This window comes from Ascaphus truei, chromosome 9 (genome assembly GCF_040206685.1).
Source record: "Ascaphus truei isolate aAscTru1 chromosome 9, aAscTru1.hap1, whole genome shotgun sequence".
Classification (NCBI taxonomy): domain Eukaryota; kingdom Metazoa; phylum Chordata; class Amphibia; order Anura; family Ascaphidae; genus Ascaphus; species Ascaphus truei.
The window spans coordinates 3,573,060-3,600,722 of NC_134491.1; the positions used below are offsets into that span (position 1 = coordinate 3,573,060).

The 27,663-nt window shown below is 47.8% G+C and overlaps 1 protein-coding gene across 2 annotated transcripts in view; it reads left to right on the forward strand.

Annotated features, from left to right (window-relative positions):
- STXBP6 (syntaxin binding protein 6) overlaps window positions 1-27,663 on the forward strand; it is a 50,414-nt gene that overhangs the window by 12,695 nt on the left and 10,056 nt on the right. Inside the window, exons 2-3 of one of the 2 annotated variants that reach the window (XM_075613207.1) lie at window positions 3,102-3,281; window positions 26,891-27,021. In XM_075613207.1, the coding sequence (XP_075469322.1) occupies window positions 3,128-3,281; window positions 26,891-27,021 (285 nt within the window). In that variant the 5' untranslated portion in view covers window positions 3,102-3,127. The remainder of the gene's footprint in view (window positions 1-3,101; window positions 3,282-26,890; window positions 27,022-27,663) is intronic. The other variant, XM_075613208.1, reaches the window with a different exon arrangement.

Sequence of the window (27,663 nt, forward strand, 5' to 3'; positions counted from 1 at the left end):
AGAGCACATGGGAAGGCCCCAATCTCAGGCTCCCAGTCGAGTGACCTGCCTTCCTCAGAGGGAAGGAGCAACCTCCAAATTTAGGGCGGTCCTGCCCTTAAGTACAGCCAGAAGGCGGGCACCCCGTTGTCCCAGATACAACAGGATTTACCACCATCTGCTGTCAGTCAAGTGCAGTACCAAAGGTGAGGGAGAAACCCCCATACCAACTACTGGCAACCTGATAGTACCAGGGTTTACTGCCAGCCCATTGGATAGAATAGTAGCCAGGGGGTACCCCGTTACGTGTGTGTGTGTGTGTATATATATATATTTATATATACACACACACACACGGTGTAGAAGAAAAAGGGGTCCCCTTTTGTATTTCATCATATCCTCTTATAGTAAATAAAAATATCACTTGACATTTACATGTCTCAGACACGACTGCAATCCAGCTTTTCACTGTCACCGTTCACAAAGAATATTTTATAAATTATCAAATAATTCTTAAATATAATAATCTACCTGCTCAAATTTTCATGGATATTGAGTGATTTTTGCTGAACTCACAGAGAGAGAGTGAGTGTTTGTATATATCATTAAAAAAAAAGTTCTCAAAATAATCAGCGCACCTTCTCCCCCCTCCCCCGGAAATCATTATTTGCATTTAATCAATAGCTCTCCGAAAAACGGCAGCAATTCAATAAGCTCTCTGGCACATTTATCATGGTGACCGGTGTGGCACCGATGTCCAACGGAGCCCGTTTCTGCCCTTTTTGGCATTGCATCTGGTTGAGATGTTTGACACAGATGAAGTCCACACGGGGGCACAACTGCAGCACAAACCGTTGCAAACAAATGTGTGTCACTATAGCTTCTCTGACAGTGAGATCAGGGGGCAGAGAGATCAGGGGCAGAGAGATCAGGGGGCAGAGAGATCAGGGGGCAGAGAGATCAGGGGCAGAGAGATCAGGGGGCAGAGAGATCAGGGGGCAGAGAGATCAGGGGCAGAGAGATCAGGGGGCAGAGAGATCAGGGGCAGAGAGATCAGGGCAGAGAGATCAGGGGCAGAGAGATCAGGGGGCAGAGAGATCGGGGGGCAGAGAGATCAGGGGCAGGCGGTGTGTTCATCCTGCTGAGCTGATTCTGCGCTTATAGTCCTGGCGACATCATGCTGCGGTCGCTGGAAAAATCAAATTGACTTGACTTCCAGCGATCACGACCAGGCCGTCGCGTCGCTTCTACTATAAGCGCTGACAACGGCGGCAATACATTTGTTTTGCCGCGACGTTGCATCGCCGGCACTATAAGCGCAACCTTAATGTCACATTGATACTAATTGTGCTTCTGTATCTTTGCCTCCAGATCCAGCCGCACTGCACTCACGTAGATCAAGGCTTGTTACACCCACACTTGTGCTTAAACGGGGACATCTGACTACTGACTTTCTGTACTAATACCAACTTAGACCTGCCTAATTACCACTATTAGCATTTACAGCTAATCTCGACTTTCTTGCCGTTGCAGCACAAATCATCCCTCGAGGTTTTTTTACTGAACTGCGCCTGCCTGAGTGGCTGTATGTAAAAAAGAAATGTTTTATCCCATCCTGCTCCAATCCATAACGAAGCAATGAGCCTGTTCTAATTATAGCAGCTATAGCTGAGCTCACAAAATAAAGGTCCCTTCAATATCACACATGTATTTTAAACACTTGAGAAGAAACTTTCCCCCCATTTCCTTCACTGAAGTCTGTGTTTCTATGTGTACTGAGATCTCTGCAGGAATACACCTCTCTTCTGCCCCTACACGTTCTGGTCAGTGTGCACTCACATAGTTACATAGTCATTGCCAATCAATGCTCATTTCGATGCCAGAGGTGCCTGCAAAGTTATGTATTCTGTGGGCTAACATTGCAGCATCCTCTATTTCAGGGGTGTGCAAAGTTTTCTCCCTGCACCCCCCTGCCTGCTCTCCTCCTCTGCTCGGCTCCAGCGTCAAATGACGTTGCGGGGTCATCACGTGACCCCACCCGGTTTACCATGGCGACGCGTCGCCAAAGACCAGGTATGAGTAGTTACAGAGGCCTCATGCGGTCTCCCGGCAATTCATTTAAATGCCTTAAAGGAGAGCGCGGGACTTCTGTAACCCGCCACGCCCCCCATGAAATCTCACGCCCTCCAGTTTGCGCACCCCTGCTTTATTTGAATGCTTTGTAGTAATAGTCTGTACACAAATGTAGTCAGACCTAACGCAAACATTTGGGTAATTTTATTGGTGTCCCTTAATGGGCGGGCACTTGTCAATCACTCAACTTCTAGTCCACCCTGTGATTTATAGAGGTCCAATAACGATGAGGGGAGTGTACAGACATGTAACGACATGCGGAACCACTGTGCAGGGCCACGTAATGACATGCAGGGCCGTGGAAAGACGGGTAAAACCACCGTTGCAGGCCCCTGTAGCAGAAATGGGGTTATATGAACTGAGAAAAATCCAGCTGCCTCCTCTTGAATGACAGTGGTTGTTATTCATGGAATCTTGTTCCACTTCACACCTCTGCAACATCCAGTCCCCAAAGTGTTTCTATTCTGCCTATCCCACGTGCATCTGTATCCTCCTTCCATGCGATTACCTGTGTCAGGAGGTGGCAGGAGGAACAGATGTCCTGCTCCCAGTGCTGGGAGGGAAGCCATCCTTCTTGGTGAAGTTGATGCATGGAGCCTGCCTCGGCAAAGCTTGTTCCGGCGGAAATATTTTAATTGCATGATAGCACATGGAGTAAGACCCCTTGCTGAGCAGTGGTGTGCAGCACACTCATTACATTACAATATAACACACTCTATCATAAACCATTTCATGCAGCCAACACTAAATCCTATACAAAGATTGGCTACAATCTGTAGTATGTGAGATTTTAGTCTAAGTGCCATGGTTTGTAACCTTACTCTTTGGATACTGGGTAGTCAGCCATATGCTGCCATGCAGGGACCTTAATCTCTGTAAGGGTTAAGGTTGCAATGAATGACATTTGATTGAAGGAAATGAATGTTGATTTGTAACGAGTGGTTCTTAAGGCTGCTATTGTGCACTGACTCCATCTTTTTCTCCTCAAGTTGACACATCTCCCGTGCCTGGCAGGATGAACGTGAAATCCACCATCAGCAAGGAGGTCTTCTCCTCACAGGATGAGCGGATGCTGGGGGCCGTCCTGGTGAAGAGGAGGACCAAGAAAAAAATTCCCTTCCTAGCGACCGGAGGGCAAGGGCAGTACCTCACCTACATCTGCATATCAGGTACTGTGTCTGTGCTGCCCCGGCAATAACAGCATCGTCCCCTCTGTCCATCTTCTGTGAGCCAGGGAGGTTAGAGGAAGCTTATATTTTAGGAGGGATTGTGTTACCTCCTTAGTATGCCTGTGTTCTGTATAAGCCTGCGGGTCCAAGAAATTCTACTATGGAAACCACAAAATGGATTGGGTTGTGCGGGTTGGGCTGAGCTTTGCGGGTTGGGCTGTGCTGTGCGGGTTGGGCTGTGCTGTGCGGGTTGGGCTGTGCTGTGCGGGTTGGGCTGTGCTGTGCGGGTGTGGCTGTGCGGGTTGGGCTGTGCGGGTTGGGCTGAGCTGTGCGGGTTGGGCTGTACTGTGCGGGTTGGGCTGAGCTGTGCGAGTTGGGCTGAGCTGTGCGGGTTGGGCTGTGCTGTGCGGGTTGGGCTGTACTGTGCGGGTTGGGCTGTGCTGTGCGGGTTGGGCTGAGCTTTGCGGGTTGGGCTGTGCTGTGCCGGTTGGGCTGTGCCGGTTGGGCTGTGCTGTGCGGGTTGGGCTGTACTGTGCGGGTTGGGCTGAGCTGTGCGGATTGGGCTGAGCTGTGCGGGTTGGGCTGTGCTGTGCGGGTTGGGCTGTACTGTGCGGGTTGGGCTGAGCTGTGCGGGTTGGGCTGAGCTGTGCGGATTGGGCTGAGCTGTGCGGGTTGGGCTGTGCTGTGCGGGTTGGGCTGAGCTTTGCGGGTTGGGCTGTGCTGTGCCGGTTGGGCTGTGCCGGTTGGGCTGTGCTGTGCGGGTTGGGCTGTACTGTGCGGGTTGGGCTGAGCTGTGCGGGTTGGGCTGTACTGTGCGGGTTGGGCTGAGCTGTGCGGGTTGGGCTGAGCTGTGCAGGTTGGGCTGTGCTGTGCGGGTTGGGCTGAGCTGTGCGGGTTGGGCTGTGCTGTGCCGGTTGGGCTGAGCTGTGCGGGTTGGGCTGAGCTTTGCGGGTTGGGCTGTGCTGTGCGGGTTTGGCTGAGCTGTGCGGGTTGGGCTGAGCTTTGCGGGTTGGGCTGTGCTGTGCGGGTTGGGCTGAGCTTTGCGGGTTGGGCTGTGCTGTGCGGGTTGGGCTGTGCTGTGCGGGTTGGTCTGAGCTGTGCGGGTGTGGCACTGCGGGTGTGGCTGTGCGGGTGTGGCTGTGCTGTGCGGTTTGGGCTGAGCTGTGCGGGTTGGGCTGAGCTGTGCGGGTGTGGCTGTACGAGTTGGGCTGTGCTGTGTGGTTTGGGCTGAGCTGTGCCGGTTCGGTTGGGTTGTGCGGGGTGGGTCTGGCTGGGCATGTTGCGTTGGGCTGTGTTTTGTGGGCGGTGGGGGATGGGCTGTGTGGGTTGTGCAGTGTGGTGCGGGTTGGGCTGTGTGAGTTGGGCTGGGCGGGTTTTGCTGTGCTGTGTGGGCGGCGCGGGTTGCGTTGAGTTGGGCTGTGTGGGCGGCGCGGGTTGGGCTGTGCTGTGGGCGGCGCGGGTTGGGCTGTGCTGTGGGCGGCGCGGGTTGGGCTGTGCTGTGGGCGGCGCGGGTTGGGCTGTGTGGGCGGCGCGGGTTGGGCTGTGCTGTGGGCGGCGCGGGTTGGGCTGTGCTGTGGGCGGCGCGGGTTGGGCTGTGTGGGCGGCGCGGGTTGGGCTGTGCTGTGGGCGGCGCGGGTTGGGCTGTGCTGTGGGCGGCGCGGGTTGGGCTGTGTGGGCGGCGCGGGTTGGGCTGTGCTGTGGGCGGCGCGGGTTGCGTTGGCTGTGCTGTTTGGGCGGCGCGGGTTGGGCTGTGCTGTGGGCGGCGCGGGTTGGGCTGTGCTGTGGGCGGCGCGGGTTGGGCTGTGCTGTGGGCGGCGCGGGTTGGGCTGTGTGGGCGGCGCGGGTTGGGCTGTGCTGTGGGCGGCGCGGGTTGCGTTGGCTGTGCTGTGTGGGCGGCGCGGGTTGCGTTGGGCTGTGGGCGGTGCGGGTTGCGTTGGCTGTGCTGTGGGCGGCGCGGGTTGCGTTGGGTTGGGCTGTGTGGGCGGCGCGGGCTGTGCTGTGCGGGCGGCGCGGGCTGTGCTGTGCGGGCGGCGCGGGTTGCGTTGGGTTGGGCTGTGTGGGCGGCGCGGGCTGTGCTGTGCGGGCGGCGCGGGCTGTGCTGTGCGGGCGGCGCGGGTTGCGTTGGCTGTGCTGTGTGGGTGGCGTTGGCTGTGCTGTGCGGGCGGCGCGGGTTGCGTTGGCTGTGCTGTGCGGGCGGCGCGGGTTGCGTTGGGCTGTGCTGTGCGGGCGGCGCGGGTTGCGTTGGCTGTGCTGTGTGGGCGGCGCGGGTTGCGTTGGCTGTGCTGTGTGGGCGGCGCGGGTTGCGTTGGCTGTGCTGTGTGGGCGGCGCGGGTTGCGTTGGCTGTGCTGTGTGGGCGGCGCGGGTTGCGTTGGCTGTGCTGTGTGGGCGGCGCGGGTTGCGTTGGGTTGGGCTGTGTGGGCGGCGCGGGCTGTGCTGTGCGGGCTGTGCTGTGCGGGCGGCGCGGGTTGCGTTGGCTGTGCTGTGTGGGCGGCGCGGGCTGGGCTGTGCTGTGGGCGGCGCGGGTTGCGTTGGCTGTGCTGTGTGGGCGGCGCGGGTTGCGTTGGGCTGTGCTGTGCGGGCGGCGTGGGTTGCGTTGGCTGTGCTGTGTGGGCGGCGCGGGTTGCGTTGGCTGTGCTGTGTGGGCGGCGCGGGTTGCGTTGGCTGTGCTGTGTGGGCGGCGCGGGTTGCGTTGGCTGTGCTGTGTGGGCAGCGCGGGTTGCGTTGGGCTGGGCGGGTTGAGCTGTGCTTTGTATTGATTTGCTCAAGATTAATGCCGGGATAATCTCGCTACTTTCTTTTCCCTGAATAAGAGGGAATCTGTAATTTTTCACTTACTCTATTGCTGTCCAGCACTTTATAGCTGCTCTGCTCAAGCAGTAAGTCCTTTTAAACTAGCAAAATGTTTAAAATAATATGCAAAATATCTTTTTTTACTTGTATTTTATTTATTTTTAAATTGAGTTGTGGGGGTACAGAAAAAAAAGAAAAGTGGTGTGGGGGGCACAGAATAACTAATTCAAGTGAGTGGACCATGCATGGGTTTGTATATACAAGAGAGTTCATTGATATACAACAGAAAAGGACATGGCAATATACAGGAATTTCTTATTTACATTTCTTTAGTTCTAACGCTCTTGTGCGGGATATCCCACCATGTACATCATAGTGTCGGATTTACACTAAGGACTCTGGTCCTGAGGATGTGGCTACGGAGTTATAGAGTTTAGAAATTGTATTATAATACCCATGACCTCGGAGCCTGCGAGGAAGCTCTCCCTGTGCGCAGGCAGAAGGGGGGGAAGCAGAATCCGGCCGGCCGGGACAGGGAGGGATTGCGCACCTAGCGCTGCAGTGAGGGGACCCCGCGAGGGGTGGGGGGGTTATGTGGGAAGAGGAGGGAGCCTGGTCCCAGCGGTCATGAGCCCCGTCGCTGAGGGGCTCCAAGCTGCCTTATATCATTAGAGGACATGATAGAAAACTTAGAGCCAAGTCTGTAACAAATATATAGAAATCCCTATGCATTCATGTGGAGTATACGGTGGGTAAAATGCTCTAGTCGCAGGTTGCTGATGAACATAACCCTGTTGTGTGCGTGTGCGCTAGTGCAGCAGTGTCTGTGTAAATGAATCATTGGTTCTTCTTCCATGTTCTGAGACCCAGAGCAGTACATTGTAATACACTTGCTTTCCTGACAGCACCTTGCCTCTCGCCCCTTTGCTCTCGCCCCTGTCTCAGCTCCCAGCTCCTGATCAGCATGGGCTGAATAATTTGCCTGCTGACAAGGGAGCCAATTTTAGACTTATTACTAGTGGAATTAAATGGTTTGGAAATCTGAGACTCAAATCATTTCCACCAAAGCAGTTACTGAGGCGGAGAGCTAATTATGTTCTGTGCGTTACCAAGACCCTCTGCTAGTCTGTGTGGTATTCTGGGGCATGGGCACAGTATATAAGCCCTTTGGGCCGGACTCATTTATACCTATTTCTTTACTTTGAGAGCTGTGCCTTGTAGACTGTAAGTCTATATAGACTGTATCATAGAATAACCAAACCCCTGCAGTGCCTAATTACATGTATATTCTTTGAGCTATAGCCCAATTCCCATGTTATTTTTTCAGTGTTAAATCAGCTATGGAACATTCTGAGTGGCAACTTGCACCACAATCCTGTAGTATAAATAGCATTTAATTTGTGTTTTTATGTTTTGGAGTTTTCTAAAGAAGAGGTGTCTGAATGTATTGTTTTTCGGGCATCTCTGGGCATTAGAAATGTATTAACCGTTTAACTGGTAGACGAGCCCCTCGCGTCTTAGAAAAAAAGTGACGTGCTAGAAAGCTGCGCTCTTTTTTTAAGTGTATAACAAAAAACACTTTTATATTGGAACGTTCTATATTTGTTCTTCCTTATAATAATCCCACGTGTGAGCACATGTGCATGTCTCAAGACAGTCTGCAGCCCTGTATTTCCCCATCATCTCTTACACCGTGATTATACCGAAATCGACCGGCGGCGTCGCGACGCTGCGAGGCTCAAAAACAAAATACAGAAATCCAATTAAAGCGCACATACTGCTTGCGACGCGCGCGCACAGCGCTAAAATGCAAAGCGGCAGACATGAGAATTTGTTCTTGGCAGGCGACGGCCTCGTCACGAGAGCGGTTCAGCCAACGAGGGCCACGCCTCCCTGTCTCCGCCGGCTGCCTCCTGACTTCAGTTCGCTTTGCCACATCTTAGCAGGGGAAGTCACCAAATCGCGCTGCCGCTCAGCTGTAGCTGGTATAATCGTAGCCTTGGCATTCAATGCTTCCACTGCAGCCAGGGATTCTGGGAAATCACATGCAAATGAGCACTCACAGTGTCACGCTTTGCTTATCCATTTTAACATGGACCCCTCTAAGAATATGTCTGCCGTATTACGCAGCTTTTCAGCGCAGCCTGGGTTACAGAAGTGCAGAGCCAGTAAACCTAATCACAGACAGCTATTTCAACCTTTTTGGTCTCGTCAGTGTGAGGTTGCTTTGCTGGCTGTGCAACGTGAAGCTGGTACGTGTGAATAAGCAGACATTAAAAAAGATGTGGTTGGTAAAAAAATGTGAGAAAAACCCTCCACCGACAAGCTGAAAGAGCTCATTTGCATGTCATTACCCAGAATCCCTACTGCAGTGGAAGCATTGTATGCTATAAAATAATGGGGAAGGGCAGGGTTGCAGACTTGTTTGAGACATGCAAATGTGCTCACACGTGATATTTTTATCACTGTACGGTGGAGGGTACTATCATTTTTTTATTTTTTTTTACACACCATAATGTATTTAATGTCTGGTTCTATCTTTTAGGAATGTTCTTTATTTTTTATTGCTTGTCTTTATTTTGCAGTGACTTTATTTCACATTTCTGCTGCTACATTACCAAACTCTACAATCAGAACGCATCTTATTGTTTTAAAAAGTGGGATTAAAAGGGAAAGGAAGAACAAGCTCAGAAAGGCGACAGGCACATAGTGTAGTGAGAGCTCTCAGGATACCGTCTGCCTGTCTCCACGAAAGCCGGCGGCGTGTTGCTGCGTAATCAGAACGATTATAACATGTTTAAAGTCAGATAAAAAGCAGTATGATTTGTAAGAGCTTTATGCACTAAAATCCTCTTATAACAACAGCTCCCTCCTCGGGGACCGGACAAAGCGTTTCCGATAATCCCTGCCGTGTGACAGAAAGCGTTGCGGTGCCGAGGTGTGGGCTGAATTCATCACAGACAGGCGATGTAATTAAAAATACACTTCAGAGGAGGGTGCAACAGGCACACGGCTCGTGTCACTGTCGGTGAGCTCGAAGGCTTTAATACTAGGACAAGACCAAAGTTACATAGTGCAATAATATAAACCATAGCTGCAGTACAGCAGTACAGGAAGCTGCACCCTGGTGGGGTACATTATCCGTTCAGCAAGATGATTAGGTAATGCATTAAAGATATAAAGGCTTTTTGAATCCAGTCTTCCCCTTCTCTATGATGCAGCTGTATCTGTAATTACGGGAGCGTTAGAGATGGACAGACTGGTGCAAATTCCTTTCCCAGTCTTTCCAGAACAAGTCCAATCCACATGTTAAAATCCGAGTTCGGATTTCAACAATTTGAGCCGACGCTGGCTCTTTAAAATCCGCCCACGGCGCTTGGATTTCTGTATCTTAAAAAATCTGACGGATTTAACATAAATCCGGTCTTTAGAACGTGTGTGTGTAATATATGTGTGTGTGTATGATTTATATATACCGGTTGAATATATATATATTATATATAATGTCGGATTGGATTCCATTGTTTGAATTTGGATTTTCAGTAATACCAAAAAACAACGTCTGACTTGCCTTCTTGAGTGGCAAATCTTTTGGAAATTTGCGGCTAAAAGGAACTAGCAGCGGATTTAAATTCGAAGGAAAAATCCGCCCATCTCTTGCGAGAGTACGTCCCGCGCTTTCGCACCCCCTGCAGCACTGGGTTAGTTAGCAGGATCTTCTCTGTGCATTCAGCAGGATGAAATTAAACAAAGCGGCAACATTATTGAGAGATCTAATTATGCTAAGGAAGCGAGTAGATACTGTAAAGAGTATTTAATTGCGTGTCTACGTAATTGGAGAAAGATGAAGAACCAGTTAAGCAAAGTTCTCTTGTTAATCTCGAAGAACTGTCTCAATTCATCTTGCACTGCCTGTGCCAGTTCCGGGATTTTAATCAAGGATTCGTTTAATCTCCAGATTGCCCCTGGATTTTCCAGCTTAATCTGTGTGCACCTTAGCTCTATGGGTGCGTGATCTGACCATGAAATATCATGGATCCTAGTATAGGAGATCTGTGGGACCAGTCTGTTTGACACAAAGAAGTAATAAATTCTGCTGTAACTGTCGTGTGGGTGTGAATAGAATGTGTAGCTTCGGTCATTAGGGTGCTGTTCCCTCCATATATCTACGTAGTCCCTCTTTTGTGTCTCTTTCCGTAGTGTCGTTACACATTCGCCACTTCTCTTCTTTCTGCGGGTCGACCTATTACCTCTGGATCTATGGTCTGATTAAAATCTCCTGCTAAGATTATGTGCCCGTTTCCATTTATCTAGCTTGTTGAAAAGGGATGTGTAAAATTGGGGGTCATTCGTGCATGGCGCGGATATTTTCGCTAGAGTGACCCAGCAGCCATGTATTTGGCCTACTAGTATGATATATCTACCTCCTGAATCTCTCTTTATTCGGTCTACTTGTATAGATATTGTATTGCTGAATAGTATCGCTACTCCTCTTTTTTTTTTCCTGAGCCGATGCTAAGTATATTTGTCTGTAATGTTTGTCTAAGTATTTCGGGGTGTTCCGTGTACTAAAGTGTGTTTCTTGGAGAAACAAGATGTCAGCTCTTTTCCTCTTAAAGTCGGAGAATGCAATCCTTCTTTTCTGCGGACTATTAAATTCCTTTACATTTTGCGATATGATAGTTACTGCCATTTGTAATGTGTGTGTTGCCTACTGTTTATATTGCTCACCCTTAACCCTGGGCGTCCTTCTCGTTTCTCAGGTCTTCTATTTTGAGCTCGCTGGTGCTCAGATGTGCTGCCTCTGCCGTTGGGGGTTGGGGTGGTTGAACACAAGAGGGGGTACAGGGGACATAATACAATAACAAATGATGACATTGAACCTAGATTGGTCAGAGACGACCTAGGCTCCAGTGCCTTGGGATAACTCACTTTCCTCCGAACCTCTCCAATTCTGGTTCGGGGACATGGTTTCCTAAGAAATCCATGGTTTCCAAGGACTTGCACCTTTAGGTGGGATAAGCCCACTTATCGGCCCATGCCTACGGCGAGATAGCCAAAACTCCACTAACCTCACCGTGCTTTTTTTTAAAACTTAGCTTATTAATCTTCTAAATTGATCAAACTTGAACTTGCGAACGCAACTCGCTCTCTAGAACTCTATCCTTACTCCTAACTCTTGCTGTATCGTGAATCCTGCCTTTTGCTGAGACTGAGATCCGCGCCGGGGAGGGAGTTGAGCGGCAGGGAGGTGAGTGGAGAGGGAGGTGAGTGGAGCGGGAGGTGGAGGGAGTTGACCGGTAGGGAGGTGAGTGGAGAGGGAGGTGAGTGGAGCGGGAGGTGGAGGGAGGGAGGTGAGTGGAGCGGGAGGTGGAGGGAGGTGAGTGGAGAGGGAGGTGAGTGTGATGGGGGGGAGAGGACAGAAAGAGAGGTGTGTGTGTCCCTGTGTGTCCTTTGGCCCGTCACTCCGCCTCAGGCCAATGAGAGGTGTGCGGGGGCGGGCGGGCCAAGGGACCAATGAGATTGTCGCTAGGGACGCAGACATACAGTGCTTTCAGAATTATATAGTAGATATGTATATGCATATACACACCTATTACATTATAGCATATAGTTAATCCTATACCTTCTCCTCCCCCTCCCCTCTGCATCCTCCCCCTCCCCTCTGCATCCTCCCCCTCCCCTCTCCTCACGCAGCTTTATTTCACTTTCTACTTGACATTTTTATTTTTAATACATTTATTTTATAACTTTCTGGTTTTACCTCCTTGTCTGGCACAGAGATCACTGCCAGCCAGCATACAGGGAGAGCACGAAGATCTAACAGTACATATACTTGATCAGGAAATGCCAGGACGATATCAACTTTACGTCATATTCTTGGCCTGTAGACCCAGGGCCGCCAACAGAAATCATGGGGCCCAGGACAGGAGGCAGCCCCCCCCCCCTCCCCAAACCCATAGTGCACCTACCACGGGAAAAAATATTTTTTAGCACGCAACGTTTACTTAACTGTTTTCTTATTGTGATACAGAAAAAAACATTACTATTCTGGATCCAGGGTCATGTCTAGGGTATGAATGAACCCAGCTAGCTTCAACTCGGGCCTCTTTCCAAAGCACAACATGTCCTGTATACTGTATTTTCAACACTTTATTTAGGATATCAGCAATAAAAACAGGCACTTGTGGATGAGATGTTTGTGTTGGAAAGGTGTATCTCGGTGGATGCTTTGTAGTTAAGGGAAGGTGAAAAGAATTGGCCTTGCCATAGGGGTGTAACATAAATGTACTCACTCTGCCAATGTCAGGAAGTAAAGACAGTGGGTACTGCTTGTGACACAGGGATAGGGGTCAGGCTAAACTAACTGTCAGCAGGGACAGGGGGGAATGGGAAAAGCCCATTAACTTGGAGGACTGGAGATGTTGCCAGGGCAACCAGGGGTGTGACAGACTGGAAGGAAAAAAGGGCAACATAATGTATCCATTCCATCTGCACTGGGAGTGAAACTGCAAGGAAAGTAACCTCCAAATACAGCTAGCAGGCAGAACTGCCAAGTAAAGGGGGGGGGGGTGAAACAGAGAAGGCAGAAATGGGTATTTTTGTTCAATGACAATTACAATGCAACCTGTTTATTTTTATATTTTCAACAAAAGACAGATGACTACCTGCCTGGGTGAGTGACTGCCTGCCTGGGTGAGTGACTGCCTGCCTGGGTGAGTGACTGCCTGCCTGGGTGAGTGACTTTTAGTGACTGGGTGGGTGACTGACTGACTGGGTGGGTTAGTGACTTTAGTGACTGGGTGGGTGGGTTAGTGACAGTGGGTGTGTGACAGTGACTGGGTGGGTTGATTGGGGTGGGTGACTTACCTTGACCGGGTGGGTGCTGGTTCCTTGCCGCCAGACGCTTGCCCCCGATATCCCTGTGGCAGTTGCCCGAGGTGGGCTCGGGGAAGGGGCGGGAGATTGGCGGGCGGCTGCAGCATCCCCCGCGGCTGCTGCTGGGTTGGCACGCAGGAAGTTGGGGCGGGGCGCGAGACTGGCGGGCGGCTGCAGCATCCCCTGCGGCTGATGCCTGGAGCAGGAAACACGCGCGGGGGGATCCTGGGTTGGCGCACGCGCGGGGGGATCCTGGGTTGACGTTTCCCCACCCTCCGTCCCACGTTGGGATGGGGGAGTGGGCCCACGGGCAGCAGGCAGGAACACCCTGCTTGCCCAGCGGGACCTCGGCTCTGCGCATGGGGAATCGCCGCCATTTTTTAAATATATTTATATATAACGGGCAGGGCCGCGCCCCCCTGACTCACGGGGCCCGGGATGCCCGTACCCTTTGTCCCCCCCCCCCCTGTTGGCGGCCCTGTGTAGACCGACATCCACCATGCAAATGTATTGAGGGCTCTTCCTTCTCTATGTGAAGCAAGAAGCCTGAAGAATGTCCTGCAGAAGAGATAACCGCTGGGCCCCCACCTCTGCCTTAAGTAAAAATGTATTTGCTTTATGGAATGTGACCACACTCAGTATTGATGCACAATTGAGCATTGTGTTTCTTTTCAGGAGGGTGCGTTCTCTGCAGACTGCGTATCTGCTGTCTGTCTGAGAGGCTAAACATCTGCTATTAATAATAACTTTGTTACATGTCAGTTTTCCTCCCTGCATTTTCCCTGAAATCCCAGATGTCTGGTGGTGGTGGGGTAACAGGACTTCTCCCCTCCCCATTATCTGACACGTCACTGTGAGGTTTGAGTAACTGTTTTCCATAGGAATGCTGGCCAGTTGTGATTACACTGGGGTTAGCCTTTCAGACCACATTTCCTGATGACATTGCCATTGTCTGCACCACAAGAAAGAGGGTAAATGAAATTGGATGTGGAGCATCTGGGAAAAGTGTAATGTCCCTGAAAGTGGTTAGAGGTCAGTTACTTTAGAATGAGGCTTGAAAATGAATTATAAGGACACAAAAATAGGAGCAATATACAGTATAACTAGCAAAACATAATTTCTTATACGCCAACTCTCTTTCATCCATAGGTTAAGGACTGTGTGTGTGTGTGTGTGTGTGTGTCACATACATACATACATACATACATACATAGATACATACACACACACACACAAAATCATTGTTGGTCCAAATAAAAAAGGTATTACCTAATACTGAAGAACTCATTTATTCTGCCCCTGGACTAACATGGCTATTTCCGTTTTATTTTTATATATACATATATACTGTATATATTTTTTGTGTCATATTCAGCACGTGTCTCCCCATTGCTGGATGAAGCCAATAATCTTCCATGTACTGCAGTTACAGCGTCTCTGCGTTGCTGCAACAAATTTTCTGTTTTCATCCTGCCAATTTATTTTTGGTCGTCATCTTGGTCTTTTAATCTCTCTCTTGGAATCCAGTCAAGTACCATCTTCATCCAACAATGGTAATTTCTTGTGGTATGTCTTTCCCACCGCCATTTTAATTTGTTCACCCATGTGAGGATGTCACAGATTTTTGGCGGGTTTCAAACCCATTTCATTCTTTTCCCTGCCCCTTCGGGTAATACCCAGCATACATCTCTCTCTACTTCTTTGCGTTGTCTGATGCTTCCGAATTATCTTTGCGTTTATGGTCCAAGTTTCACATCCATACGTGAGCTCGGGTAGAAATACACTGGTCAAAAACATTCTTCTTGGGCATAGTGGAAGTTGACTAAAAATATTGTCTCGTTTCTTCCAAATGCTTCATCCCATCTTCATTCTCCTATTGTATTGATTTAATTCTATAGGTTCCCGGCCAGGGTGGACATCTTCAACTTTTTCTATCTTCTATTCCATTTATTTCATCTTTGCAGAGTTCACACACTTGTTGAACATCACTGTGGTCTTGCTGAGATTCATACACAAGCCACTTTCTTACTTGCTTTGGTGAGTTCTCCGATTTGTTCAGAAGGTCTTTTGGACTTGTGGCAAAAATAATAATGTCATCTGCAAATTGTAGGTGACTCAAGTATTCATCGTTTCATTTTAAATCCTTTTTTCTCCTAATGCAATGTCTTGAACAATTCTTCAAGCGTTGCTGTGAAAAGCTTTGGTGACATGGTGTCTCCCTGCCACACTCCCTGGCTGATCCTTATTTTCCGTGTATCTTCATGTAATCTAATGGTTGATGTGGCATTCTCGTAAATGTTTTTTTATATAATATCAATGTACGCTTCTTCAACATTTAGCAGTTACATAGTATTAGCATAGCATTAAGAAGACAAAGGTGTATACAGAATCAAATGCTTTTATGTTATCTATGAATCCTAAGCTGAGTTGTGGATCGTATTCGTCACTTTGGGAAACCACTTCTTGTACGACTTGATTATGGTATATTTAAGTAATAATCCCCTCAGAACAGGGCATTACTGGCCAGTAATGCCCTGTTTTGAGGGGATTGTTATTATTATAGGCTAAATGTAGACTTTTTTTCATAAATAATAGACACTTTTGTATAGTTATATAGATTTTTTTTATTAAAATAAAATGGTAAATACATGAATCCACCTCTATATACTCTTACACTGCAGATATCTATATCCACACACTGCTGCCCCCTTTGTGTACACACACACATACACATACACACACACACACACACACACACACACACACAGCAGCTCTACACACACAAACATACACAACACAGCAGCTCTACACACACACACCACAGCAGCTCTAGACACACACACACACACACACACACACACACACGCAGAAGCAGCTCTACACAAACACAGAGCAACTCTACACACACACACAGCAACTACACACACCAGCAGCTCTACGCACACACACACAACACAGCAGCTCTACACACACAACACAGCAGCTCTACACACACATAAACTCTGCTGCTACACACACATACAACAGCACAACACACACACGCTGCTGCTGCTGCTATACCCATAAACAATGCTACTGACACACACACACACACAACACAGCAGCTCTACACACACGCCACCTCTATACACACACACACACCCCACAGCATATCTACACACACAACACAGCAGCTCTACACACACAAACTCTGCTGCTATACACACATGCTACACCCATAAACACTGCTACTGACACTCGAGCTCTATACACACACACACACATCAGCTCTACACACACAACACAGCCGCTCTACACATACAACACACACAAACTGCTGCTACACACACATACAAGTGCACAACACACACTCCTGCTGCTATACCCATAAACACTGCTACTGCCACACACACAGACACACACACACAAACATACACACACTGGAGCTCTACAAACAACACAGCAGCTCTACACACACACACACACACACACACAGCAGCTCTACACAAACACAGAGCAACTCTACACACACATACACAACACAGCAGCTTTATACACACAAACTCTGCTGCTACACACACATACAACAGCACAACACACACACGCTGCTGCTGCTGCTGCTGCTGCTGCTGCTGCTATACCCATAAACAATGCTACTGACACACACACACAACACAGCAGCGCTACACACACACACCACCTCTATACACACACACACACAAACACAACCCACAGCAGCTCTACACACACAAACTCTGCTGCTACACACACATGCTACACCCATAAACACTGCTACTGACACTGGAATTCTATACACACACACATCAGCTCTACACACACAACACAGCCGCTCTACACACACAACACACACATACAACTGCACAACACACACTCCTGCTGCTATACCCATAAACACTGCTACTGACCAATCCCCTGCCCTGTCTCAGAGCTGTTACTTCATTCTGGCCAATCCCCTGCCCTGTCTCAGCTGTTTTGAAAGCTGATTGGCTGGAAATAAACAGATTGAAAATTACACTTTGCAAGCTGCTAAAATTCCGGGCATTACTGATTGATAAAAAGTCCAATCAGTTTTAACCAAAGGACGCATGCTACCTCATGCTGGATTATGCCGGTGTTATCTGTGTTCTCGTACAATTTAATGTAGAAGTTCTCATCTCTTTTTATGATAAGTGCATGGTCTTTTATTGTTGATCCATCGTCTTGTTTGAGTGCATTGATTTGCTTCTTCCAAATCATAAGTCGCTGCTTCATCTTCTTTTGTTATCTTCGATAGTCTTCTTCGCCATATCAGTTGCATTTTCTTGTATCTTCAGTTATGTATTTGCGGATCGTCTTGCACAGATCGGCATATTCAATTCTTGCGCCTTGCGATTGCTTCTTTTCTTCAGTTTCCTGAGTAATTGTTTTGTCTCATCAGATATTTAATTATCCTGTTTTCTGTTAGTGATTCCTCCAGTTTTTTCTGCGCTTTCAACTACAATCTTCAGTTGTCCCAGTTATCCCCCCCCCCCTCAGTGATGGCCATGGAACCCTTGAGGGGTGCCCACAGAACCCCTGGTTGAAAATAATTGTTCTAGGATATAGTCCATTTTATTATTGTTGCTATTAGGTCCATTCCATGTCCATTTTCTATTAGAATTCTGCTAGAAGAATCAGTTCATGATGTAGAAATGTTCACATTCTGTAAATTCTACCAATCTGTCCCCACGTTCATTCCTGCTACTGCAACCATACTTACCAACTGAAGCTTCATCTTCCTGATGGGCACCAATCTTTGCATTGCAATCTCCCATAACGATCTTGAGGTGACAATTTTCTTTTGTGTTAAGTTGGTTCATTTCATGGTAGAATTCTTCCACTTCACTGCCTGTGTGATTTGAATGATGATTCTGGCTGCTCTTTTCATTGAGCTTTCATAATCCACTGTTGTTTTTCTACATCTTTTGTTAACAATGAAGCCTTCTCCACTGATTCTTCCATGTTCTGTACCTCTGTAATATAATAGGTGTCCCCCTTTGAGCTGAAAGAGGCCTTCATATTTTCATTTTACTGCACTAAAGCCAACAATATCCCATTTAATCTTTTGAAGTTAGTCTTCCAGTTCTTGTAGTGCTGGAAAGTCTGGCAGTTGTAGGTAGCCAGATTGAGGTTTGAACAGGCCCGCCAAGAGGGGGGGACAAAGGGCACTGTTTTTCGATGTATATATGGAGGTTGAGGCCTCACTTGCCATGCCAGCCTCATTTGCATGTTGGCAAGTTTGTTTAGCCGGTTATATTGTTCAAGCTTTCATAGTATGGTTAAAGCTACTATACAACATTGAGGCAGAGGGTGTGTGTGTGTGTGTGTGTGTGTGTGTGTGTGTGTGTGTGTGTGTGTGTGTGTGTGTGTGTGTGTGTGTGTGTGTGTGTGTGTGTGTGTGTGTGTGTGTGTGTGTGTGTGTGTGTGTGTGTGTGTGTGTGTGTGTTTGTGTTTTTTTTCTCACCTGGGAAATGAGCACACAATGTGTCACCTTTTGTCTGAAAGACCATTGTTACATGGAGCCCATATAAGCCAATGCTCGCTGTTAACACAGCTTTAAAGCACAGAATGGGAATCAGATGCAAAGCTAGAGAAAGCATTCACAGACATGTTTCAACCTTAATGGGTATCATCAGTGTGAAGTTGGTTGTACTGCTGGCTTTACAATTTTAAGACTGTAGGGTTTACCATCACGTTTTAAGTTATGGTGGGTGAAAAAGGCAACAAGAAATCTCCACCGTATTGCATATAGCAAATAAAAAGATCACTTGTGAGCACATTCACATATATATATACATACATACATATACACACACACACACACACAGAACATGCCGCAATCACACCATGAATAAAGTGGAACCTAAAATAAACAGCCGTGTATACCAAATGATGGTGGGTGTTTTGTGACAGAATAATATGATTACAAAAAAAATAAACTAGAAGTCCCCTGAGGAGCAGTCAGAATATCCACAAAAATATAACCGTTTATTAAAAATACACACTAAATAAAAAGAAAGAGCACAGAACCCCCAAAAATATTCTAAGGTATAAGTATGCCAAGACTCTGGGGTAATATCAGGTAAACACCATTGAGATAACCCAGAGAGCAAAAGATCACTGTGAAATCACGACCGGCCAGTCAACCATGAAGGAACATGTGAGTATCCCTATAGAAAATATTAGGATGCATAAATGTATACACAAAAATGAATAGTCAAAACAGCAAACTTTCTTACTGAAAATAGAACACCTAAACTATTCAGAAATGACCTATTCCAGGCTATAGCTATATATCGACAAATAAAACCCTGCACAACATTAACTGTGAGACCATGTCGGTCAGAAGATTAATAATCAGAGCCTCAGGAGAATCAGCTGGAAAGAGTCATGGGTGAAATCAAAATGCAAACTGTTGTTAGAGTGAATACCAGCTGCCTGTGCAGCATGCGTGAGGCTCCGTCCATAGACACTGCAGCCGTGCGGAGGATGAGGGAAAGCGGGTGCTTTCCCTGGCCTTAGTACGCGCGCCGTCCGGGGGCGTGTCTATGGGCGGGCTAGTGACGTCACGCAGCGGTTCGCCTTCACTGGGCGAACCGCTCACGTGACCGCCCTATCGCGGCAGAAATCAGTTTTGACTGATTTCACGCGCATCATGCGCCCCTTCCCGCTTCCGCACGCACGCTGTATAGACGCGATCACTGCCTTGCGGAAGCCCCTGTATGGACGCAGCCTAAGGCTGTTGAAGCAAAAACTAGAGATCAGTGAACTCAATCTGAGATTGTGATGCCCCTAGGAGTTATCTTGATGTAAAGTCACATTTTAAGGGGGGGGGGGGAGTACTGTGCTCTTTGGTTTTAGTTGGTGTGTATTTTTTATATGTTTAATAAACGGTTATATTTTTGTGGATATTCAGAGTGCTCCTCAGGGGACTTCTTGGTTCTTTTTATTGTGTGTGTGTGTGTGTGTGTGTGTGTGTGTGTGTGTGTGTGTGTGTGTGTGTGTGTGTGTGTGTGTGTGTGTGTGTGTGTGTGTATATCTCTAGCCTCTAATCTCTATTCTCTAATCACATACACACTACAGTATATACAGAGTCTGCACTGGATGGACAAAGGTCCCCATAAGAACGGAAACATTGATATGTAAAATCTTGTTACCACATTTTGGAAGTTTTGTGAGTGCTGACACCTCTGTATATACCACGTTCTCGTTCCCAGGCATTCATACTGTATGTAGTAAACTGGCACACATGTCCCAGCTTTCCTGCCTGGCAGAAGAGCTGGCATCGGGGCAGCATCTCCTCCTTAGCTGCCTGCTCATCCATCATTCTGACTGCCCTGTCCCCACGGACCCATGAACTTGGATTAATTGGACTAATTTATGCGTCTCTCAGGTCACTATAGTGAATGCTTTTCCCTGATTACCATTTACTCACGTTCCAGAAGGTCAAACACACGTTGTTCCTGAGCTCTTTAAACACCGTAACGCTGTTTATTATAACGTGTCAAAGAATGGCTACGTGACCCTTTGTTTTTCTTACCACCAGAGGGACCTTTAGCCAGGGTTGTGAAACTAAGGCCGTGACTATAGTGCCATCGTTGGCGACGGCGGGTGACATTACCCGTCACCACGGGCGAAAGTTATGTTTCGGCGAGGTCGCGGGATTCCGGCAATTTGATTTGTTCAAGGGCCGTCACGTGACGCGACGGCCCTTGAAAAATCAAATTTTGCCGGCTTCAGATTTTCGCGGCGTCGCTTGTCGCCGTCGCGTGTAGTATAAGCGCACGCGGCGGCAATGTATTTGTTTTCGGGCGACGTCGCCGGCACTATAAGCGCGGCCTAACCCGTGTCACTTCCCAAACATCACTGCAAATGTATTCGGATATTTGCACATCAACAAAACGTTTGTGTGAATTCTTTTTAAAGAACTTTGCAAACTCACACGAGCATTGCATGTTCTTTTTTTATTATAATTGTGTATGTTGTGAATGTCCGTTAGCAAAAAAAAAAACACCAACAAAATACAAATTGGTATTTTTATCCACAATCGGCCCAATCGGCGGATATAGGATGAGCCCTTTGCTAAATATACAAATGACCAATTATCGCATGTCTATGCTTGTAACAAGTTAATGTATTTCTCGCTATTTACAGTGCTGCTTATGCCATGTCAAATAACATGATATCCGACAGCCGGTAGCAGGAGTGATCCAATGGTACAGTATAGTCTAGCGAATGTTATCTATCCAAGAACCGTTTTACCAACACCTAGAAAATAATGCAGCTGTTTCCAAGGGCAACAAGTTACTTACACAAAGCGTTTGCTTCTCAAATGCTAAGTGATTTTCTGCATCTGAGACTCGGCAAGCTGAAGCCTTTCTATATATGGAAGCAGTCACAGGGGTGGGGGTGTCCAGTGGCGGCCAGAGGTTGCACCCAAGTTCCATGTTGGCTTTATATGTTCTTTATACTTTATTTGGCATTAGGAGTGCCGCTGTATATCTTTATATTATTGCTATTCCGTGTGTGTGTGTGTGTGTGTGTGTGTGTGTGTGTGTGTGTGTGTGTTGTGTGATGAGCAGGGTTGAGTGTGAGAGGAGAGGGAAAGTGAGGGGGGAGAGGAAGGGGAATGTGTGGGAAGGGGAAGAGTAATATAGGGGGGTGCTTGCAAGGAGCTGTGTGGGAGGGAGGGATGCTTGCAATGAGGTGTGTGAGAGGGGGAGGGTTTGCAAGGAGGTGTGTGGGATGGGGGGGTGCTTGCAAGGAGGTGTGTGAGAGGGGGGTGCTTGCAATGAGGTGTGTGGGAGGGGGGGTGCTGCAAGGAGGTGTGTGGGAGGGTGGGTGGTGCTTTCAAGGAGGTGTGTGGGAGGGTGGGTGGTGTTTGCAATGAGGTGTGTGGGAGGGGGGGTGCTTGCAATGAGGTGTGTGGGAGGGGGGGTGCTTGCAAGGAGGTGTGTGAGAGGGGGGTGCTTGCAATGAGGTGTGTGGGAGGGGGGGTGCTGCAAGGAGGTGTGTGGGAGGGTGGGTGGTGCTTTCAAGGAGGTGTGTGGGAGGGTGGGTGGTGTTTGCAAGGAGGTGTGTGAGAGTGGCTGCTTGCAATGAGGTGTGTGAGAGGGGGAGTGTTTGCAATGAGGTGTGTGAGAGGGGGAGTGTTTGCAAGGAGGTGTGCGAGATGGGGAGTGTTTGCAAGGAGGTGTGTGAGAGGGGGAGTGTTTGCAATGAGGTGTGTGAGAGGGGGAGTGTTTGCAATGAGGTGTGTGAGAGGGGGATTGTTTGCAAGGAGGTGTGTAGGAGGGGGAGTGTTTGCAAGGAGGTGTGTGGGAGTGGCTGCTTGCAATGAGGTGTGTGAGAGGGGGAGTGTTTGCAAGGAGGTGTGTGAGAGGGGGAGTGTTTGCCAGACAGCTGACATGGGGAACCTGGTGGAAACTAGATTTATTTAAGAAAGAAAAAAAAATTTGGGCCCAGAATATGTAGTTACGCCACTGATTGATTAAGGTGAAGGCATACCGTTATAAAGGCAGTGTTAGGAACGTGTTAACCCCTTCAGTATGCCCCGCTCTGCAAGCTTATCCTGCGCAGAAGGGGTTAAGATGAACATAGCCGATGATGATAATTCCCAGTTAACTTTAATCACAAGAAAACCAGAATTCTTCTCCCAGACACCTTTGTGTAAGTCGCAACAATGATGCGTATAGTATACATGGGTCTCTGTTATAAAATCTTTGGCACTTTAGAATCTTCCATTTGTCCTCAGTAAATTATGTATATCTTTATTTATATAGCGCCATTAATGTACATAGCGCTTCATAGCAGTAATACACGTGACATCATATAAATAATAAATAATACAATTAACACAGTGGGAAGAAGTGCTTCAGACATAAAAGTAACATTGTGGAAAAGGAGTCCCTGCCCAGAAGAGCTTGCAATCTAATTGGTAAGCAGAAAGGATGTACAGAGGCAGTAGGAAGGTTTTCTGATCATTGCATCTGCATGGGGCCACGGTGGTCGATGTATGAGGTGTTAATTATCAGCCACTGAGCTACTCATATTCTTCGACAAGGAGGTGGGTTTTAAGATTGGTCTTAAAGGTGGATAGAGAGGGTGCCAGTCGGATATTGAGGGGAAGGACATTCCAGAGGTGTGGGGCAGTCAGTGAGAGGTTTGAGGCCAGGTCTCCAGTGGCTGCTGCGGCGTGAGCGCCACACACATTACAGCACAGCCCTCTATGGGGCAGGCCCCAGTGACCGTGTGTGTGGGCGCGCAAAGCGTGATGGCGCCTCCACTGGCAGGGAAGACAAGAATTTTGTCTTGCCGCGACGCGATCACGTGGTGTGCGGGCAGATCATGGGTACCAATAGGAGTGTGGTGTGCTTTGTGCTGCGCTGACGTCATGGCCGTGCCCACTACCCCACGCCATAGCCGCGCGCTCCCCCTAGACCGCACTACGAGGCTTTCAACTGAGGCCGGAGCCTAAGGCGGGAGAGGGGTTTAGCTACAAAAGGAGCAGCCTGGAGACATCCTTGAGTCGGACCTTATTGTGAGTGTGATTTATAATGGGGTAACATGGTAATAGATCCCACCTCTTATGTAATTCCTAGAAGCTGTTTTCAAACCCCCACTTATCAGAAGAGGAAGAAGCCTGAATGCTATTTATGTTTCACTTGAATCCAGGAGTGTGGGCAGGTTTGTGAGCTTGGAGCAGCTGGCATAGGAACTGTTTGCTTTTACTGCTACGTGTGACTGAATGCTTAAACTTTTGACATGCAAATTCTTCTCCAGCGCATTGAATGCAGACGCTATTAGAGCATTCAAGCATTAAATTCCTACTGTACAATATTGGATCTTTTATCCCCCTCGTTGCACCGTAATGATAAAACCTGACATGAACATGGAAAGATTTCGCTATGTCCCTCATTACTCGTTCTCTGAGTCTTCTGTAACCGCTTGTTTAACTTGTTTGAGGACCAGGAAATCCGTGTAACCTTTGTGTGCAAAGGGAGCGAGTCCAATCCAGGAAGCTTCAGGTTTCCTGTTGTGGAGAGGTACAGAGTCCTCCTTGCTCAATAACAGGCTGGATTTTCCTTTTTAATTGTCTCGTCTCCACACATTATTTTTTTATTCTTAAAGGGACAGGTCAAATAAAATAAACCACTTATCAGTGAGACTGGCTCCTTAAAAAGATTAAATAACCTATAATCATTTTTTACATGGGGTAGGTGTTAATTTTGGCTGCAGTGACCCCCTGCGTCCTGAGATACTTACTGGGGAAGGTGCCGCCAGTAATGCCCCCCTCCGGGGAAACAAAATGGCGGTTTAAAGGAAAAATGTATGTTTTCCATGTATCGGGGAACACCGGATTCAAGCAGATCAGCTTGATCACCAAAAGATATTAAGTATTTTAAAAACCTCCAACGTTTTTGTAATTGTAATTATTCTGGACCCAGGCTCACTTGTAGCATGTGAGTAAGTCCGTGCAGCTTAACTCGTCCCCTTTTAAAGCACACAAAGTCCTTCTATTTTCTTCAACTTTATTGAGTGGAGTTAACAGAAATATAAAAGTCCTATATATGGATTGTGAAAAAGAAAAAACACATAAAGGGGGAGCAAGGAATTACATAGTCAAAGGTGAGGGATATAAACATATATGCAGTCTCGGTCAGTGGGGATAGGAAAAATAGCACAAATGTAAGGTCTCACACGGCCGTGTGTAAGTAAATACACAACAAGAGGCATCTGTGCTTGTCTTTATCTTGTCTTGTCTTTACTTGCAACTCTTCTATGGTAGTCCTTGTCCACGTGGTCCTCAGATACTCCCAATATCATATATAGGGTACTAGCTGATAGACCCGGCGTTGCCCGGGATGTAAATGGATAAAAGAAATGTATGTTGCTGAAAATAAAAAGTACAATAAGCAAATATAATTGAAGTTTATTGAAGGGGTTGTGGGAGGAAGGGAGGCGGGTGCATAGCGGAGCGTGGTGGAAGGTGGCCATTTTGGAAGGGTAAGTGTGGAGAGGCGGTCATGTAAATTATTTGCATGAAGGGTGGTAAGGAAGGGGGACAATGGAGGTGGGTGAATATTGTATCGGGTGGGAATGCGGCCATTTTTGCAGAGTAACGGTGCCGACGATGATGGGGTCAGATGTCCATTGCCTATCGGGCGGGAAGGTAAGCGGCCTGCTGAGCGCGGAGCGTGTCGGGGAAGCGGACATTTTCCTAGAGTAAGCGGGGAGCGGGTGAGAGGGTGATGATCGGGGACAGCGGACTGCTGAGCGCGGAGGGAGTGTGAAGCCGCCATGAGCCAGTGGCGTGGACGGGTAAGGGGGGGGGATGAACATCAGAGAGGTGGAGCGCAGTAATCGTCGTGCTGAGCGCGGAGTGATGAACTTGTGAGGCATGATGATTGAGGAGGTGGAGAGGATAGTAAAGGGCGCAGGGAGAGACAGGGTTGGAAAGTGGTTTACACTTTCCAAGGTCGGTGGGTGACTCCGCAGGGGTGATCCCAGGGGTGTAGGGTGAGTCCGCAGGGAGAGAGTCTCCAAGGCTATGCTGAGGGCTCAGTTTAGGCTTCAGAGTCTCGGGTGACAGTCTCAGGGGGTTTGGTGAGTCTGCAGGGGTGAGACTCTGGCAGTATGTGTGTGTGTCACCTCTTGGCCAATGAGAGCCGTGGGGGAGGCGGGGCATGGGCGGGGGGACCGACGGAACAATGAGAATCCCCGCATCTTCTAACAATCAAACAATTTTCATTTTTATATATATATATAGATAGAAGATAGATAAGGAGCAAGGGATTAGGTGATATACTTATACAGTATAGCAGGGGGATCAGCCAGGGGAGGTTCGGAGTGAGTAATGCTAATAATATCACAATACTCACACGGGCATGTGTAAGTACATACACAACAAGGGGTTTCTGTTCCTTTAAAGTGGATCCAGAGATCTCTCTCCCTTTAGTGATGATGTTTCTCCAGGTGGACACAGCTCACACCCACGTGATCCCAATAAAGTGTATAGGAGATGTGTTTAATAGTGGATAAAGTACATTTATTCCCACATATATAACACAACACTCACATGTACAACAGCTCAAATCAGCAACACCACTGACCGTGTGCAATGCAGCATATGATATCCTGAACGCCGCGTCCGGAATACAGAATCATGCAGGAGATCTTTAAACACAGCACACTCAGTCAGCTACGGAGGCTTCAATGGGACAAACTTCCTTCTGTGTATGAGCAACGCGTTTCGCCGATGCCACGGCTTCGTCAGACTGTCAATGGAATCAATATATGGATTGTGCTAGCAGATTTCTCTTGTCAGGAGAATAACCTATGAGAGGAAGGTGTTCTGCTATGGGGAAGTGCTTCTCTGAGGGGAAGGTGAAAAGGATTTCCTTTCTGAGGGAGCAGTGGAAGAAGCGTCCACTCACTTTGGCTGCTTGTTGGAAAAGAGGGAGCACACTTTCCTGTCAGACAGGAACAAACTAAGGGGCATAACAATATGCAGGTAAAGCAGGGGACAAGGACTAAACCAATCTCAAATATGAGCATTGGGAGGTTGCCAGGGAAACTGAGTAGAGGCTGTTTATAAGAGGATTACTAGTAACAACTATGTTGCAATGTATACAGCTCTGACTGCTTCAGAGCTTCACAGCAGGGAAAAACATGTCACTTTAGCTGGGGAGGGCTGGCAGCCTGAGAGGGAAAAATACACAGAAATAAACACTCCTGTTCCAGGACAGTAATTACTATGTTATTAATATTGGTCCATCGTGTTTGATGATTGTGTTTACTAGTTTATTTCCCTTGTTCTCTTCATTGCCTTGTGGAATATTCGAACAAACGTTTTTTTCTTACACGCTTAACTGTTATGAATATACACTCATAATTTGTTTAACCTTTCCACTCTACCCAGTTTCAAACAAGAAGCCCCCTCAGGTTTTCATAACCAAAGTGAAGCAGTTTGAGGACTCGTCCGGCTTTGTGAGACGATCTCAGTGGACACTGGAGCAGCTGAGACAAGTTAACGGAGTTGACCCAAATCGGGTGAGTTCAGAGCTCGCTCCCCCACACCCCGTAAAGACATAGTCATTGGTGAATGGGTGAAAACCCTAATTCCCCAATGTGTTCCTAGTACAGTGACAATAGGAGTGTCTGTCACTGATTTTTAGAATGTCCAATATGGAAAATGACACAAGGACAGTGAAAACAAGGTTCAAGAGAGAAGGAACAGCGACTTCACACATCGGAGAAAATTTACTACATTTTCCTTACAGTTGAGCAGTGTGTATTAGAAGCAGCCACCTGAACATCTTGGCCAAAAGCAGTTATTCTTGTCATCTCTGTGGTAGCCAGCAGTGACTGGGTTAATACTTCGATATGAGGAACCAAAAAGATTTTCAATCCATCAACTTCCCTCCCAAAAGTACATGAAGCATTAACAGAATTAAGCACAATTTCTGCTTACAAAATCAGTAATAACGCTGAAGCCCTCAGTAACTCCCTCACAAACATGACATTAATTAACCTATTACAATGAAACTATAGATGGAGGGAAACACACAGAAAATACACTGGAATCCATATTATGAAAGACTGTCAATCATTATTCAAACATACCTACCCTGGCCTTTTTAATAACCAAGACCTAGAATAATGGAGTAGTTTTCACAGGCTGAATCTGTGCAA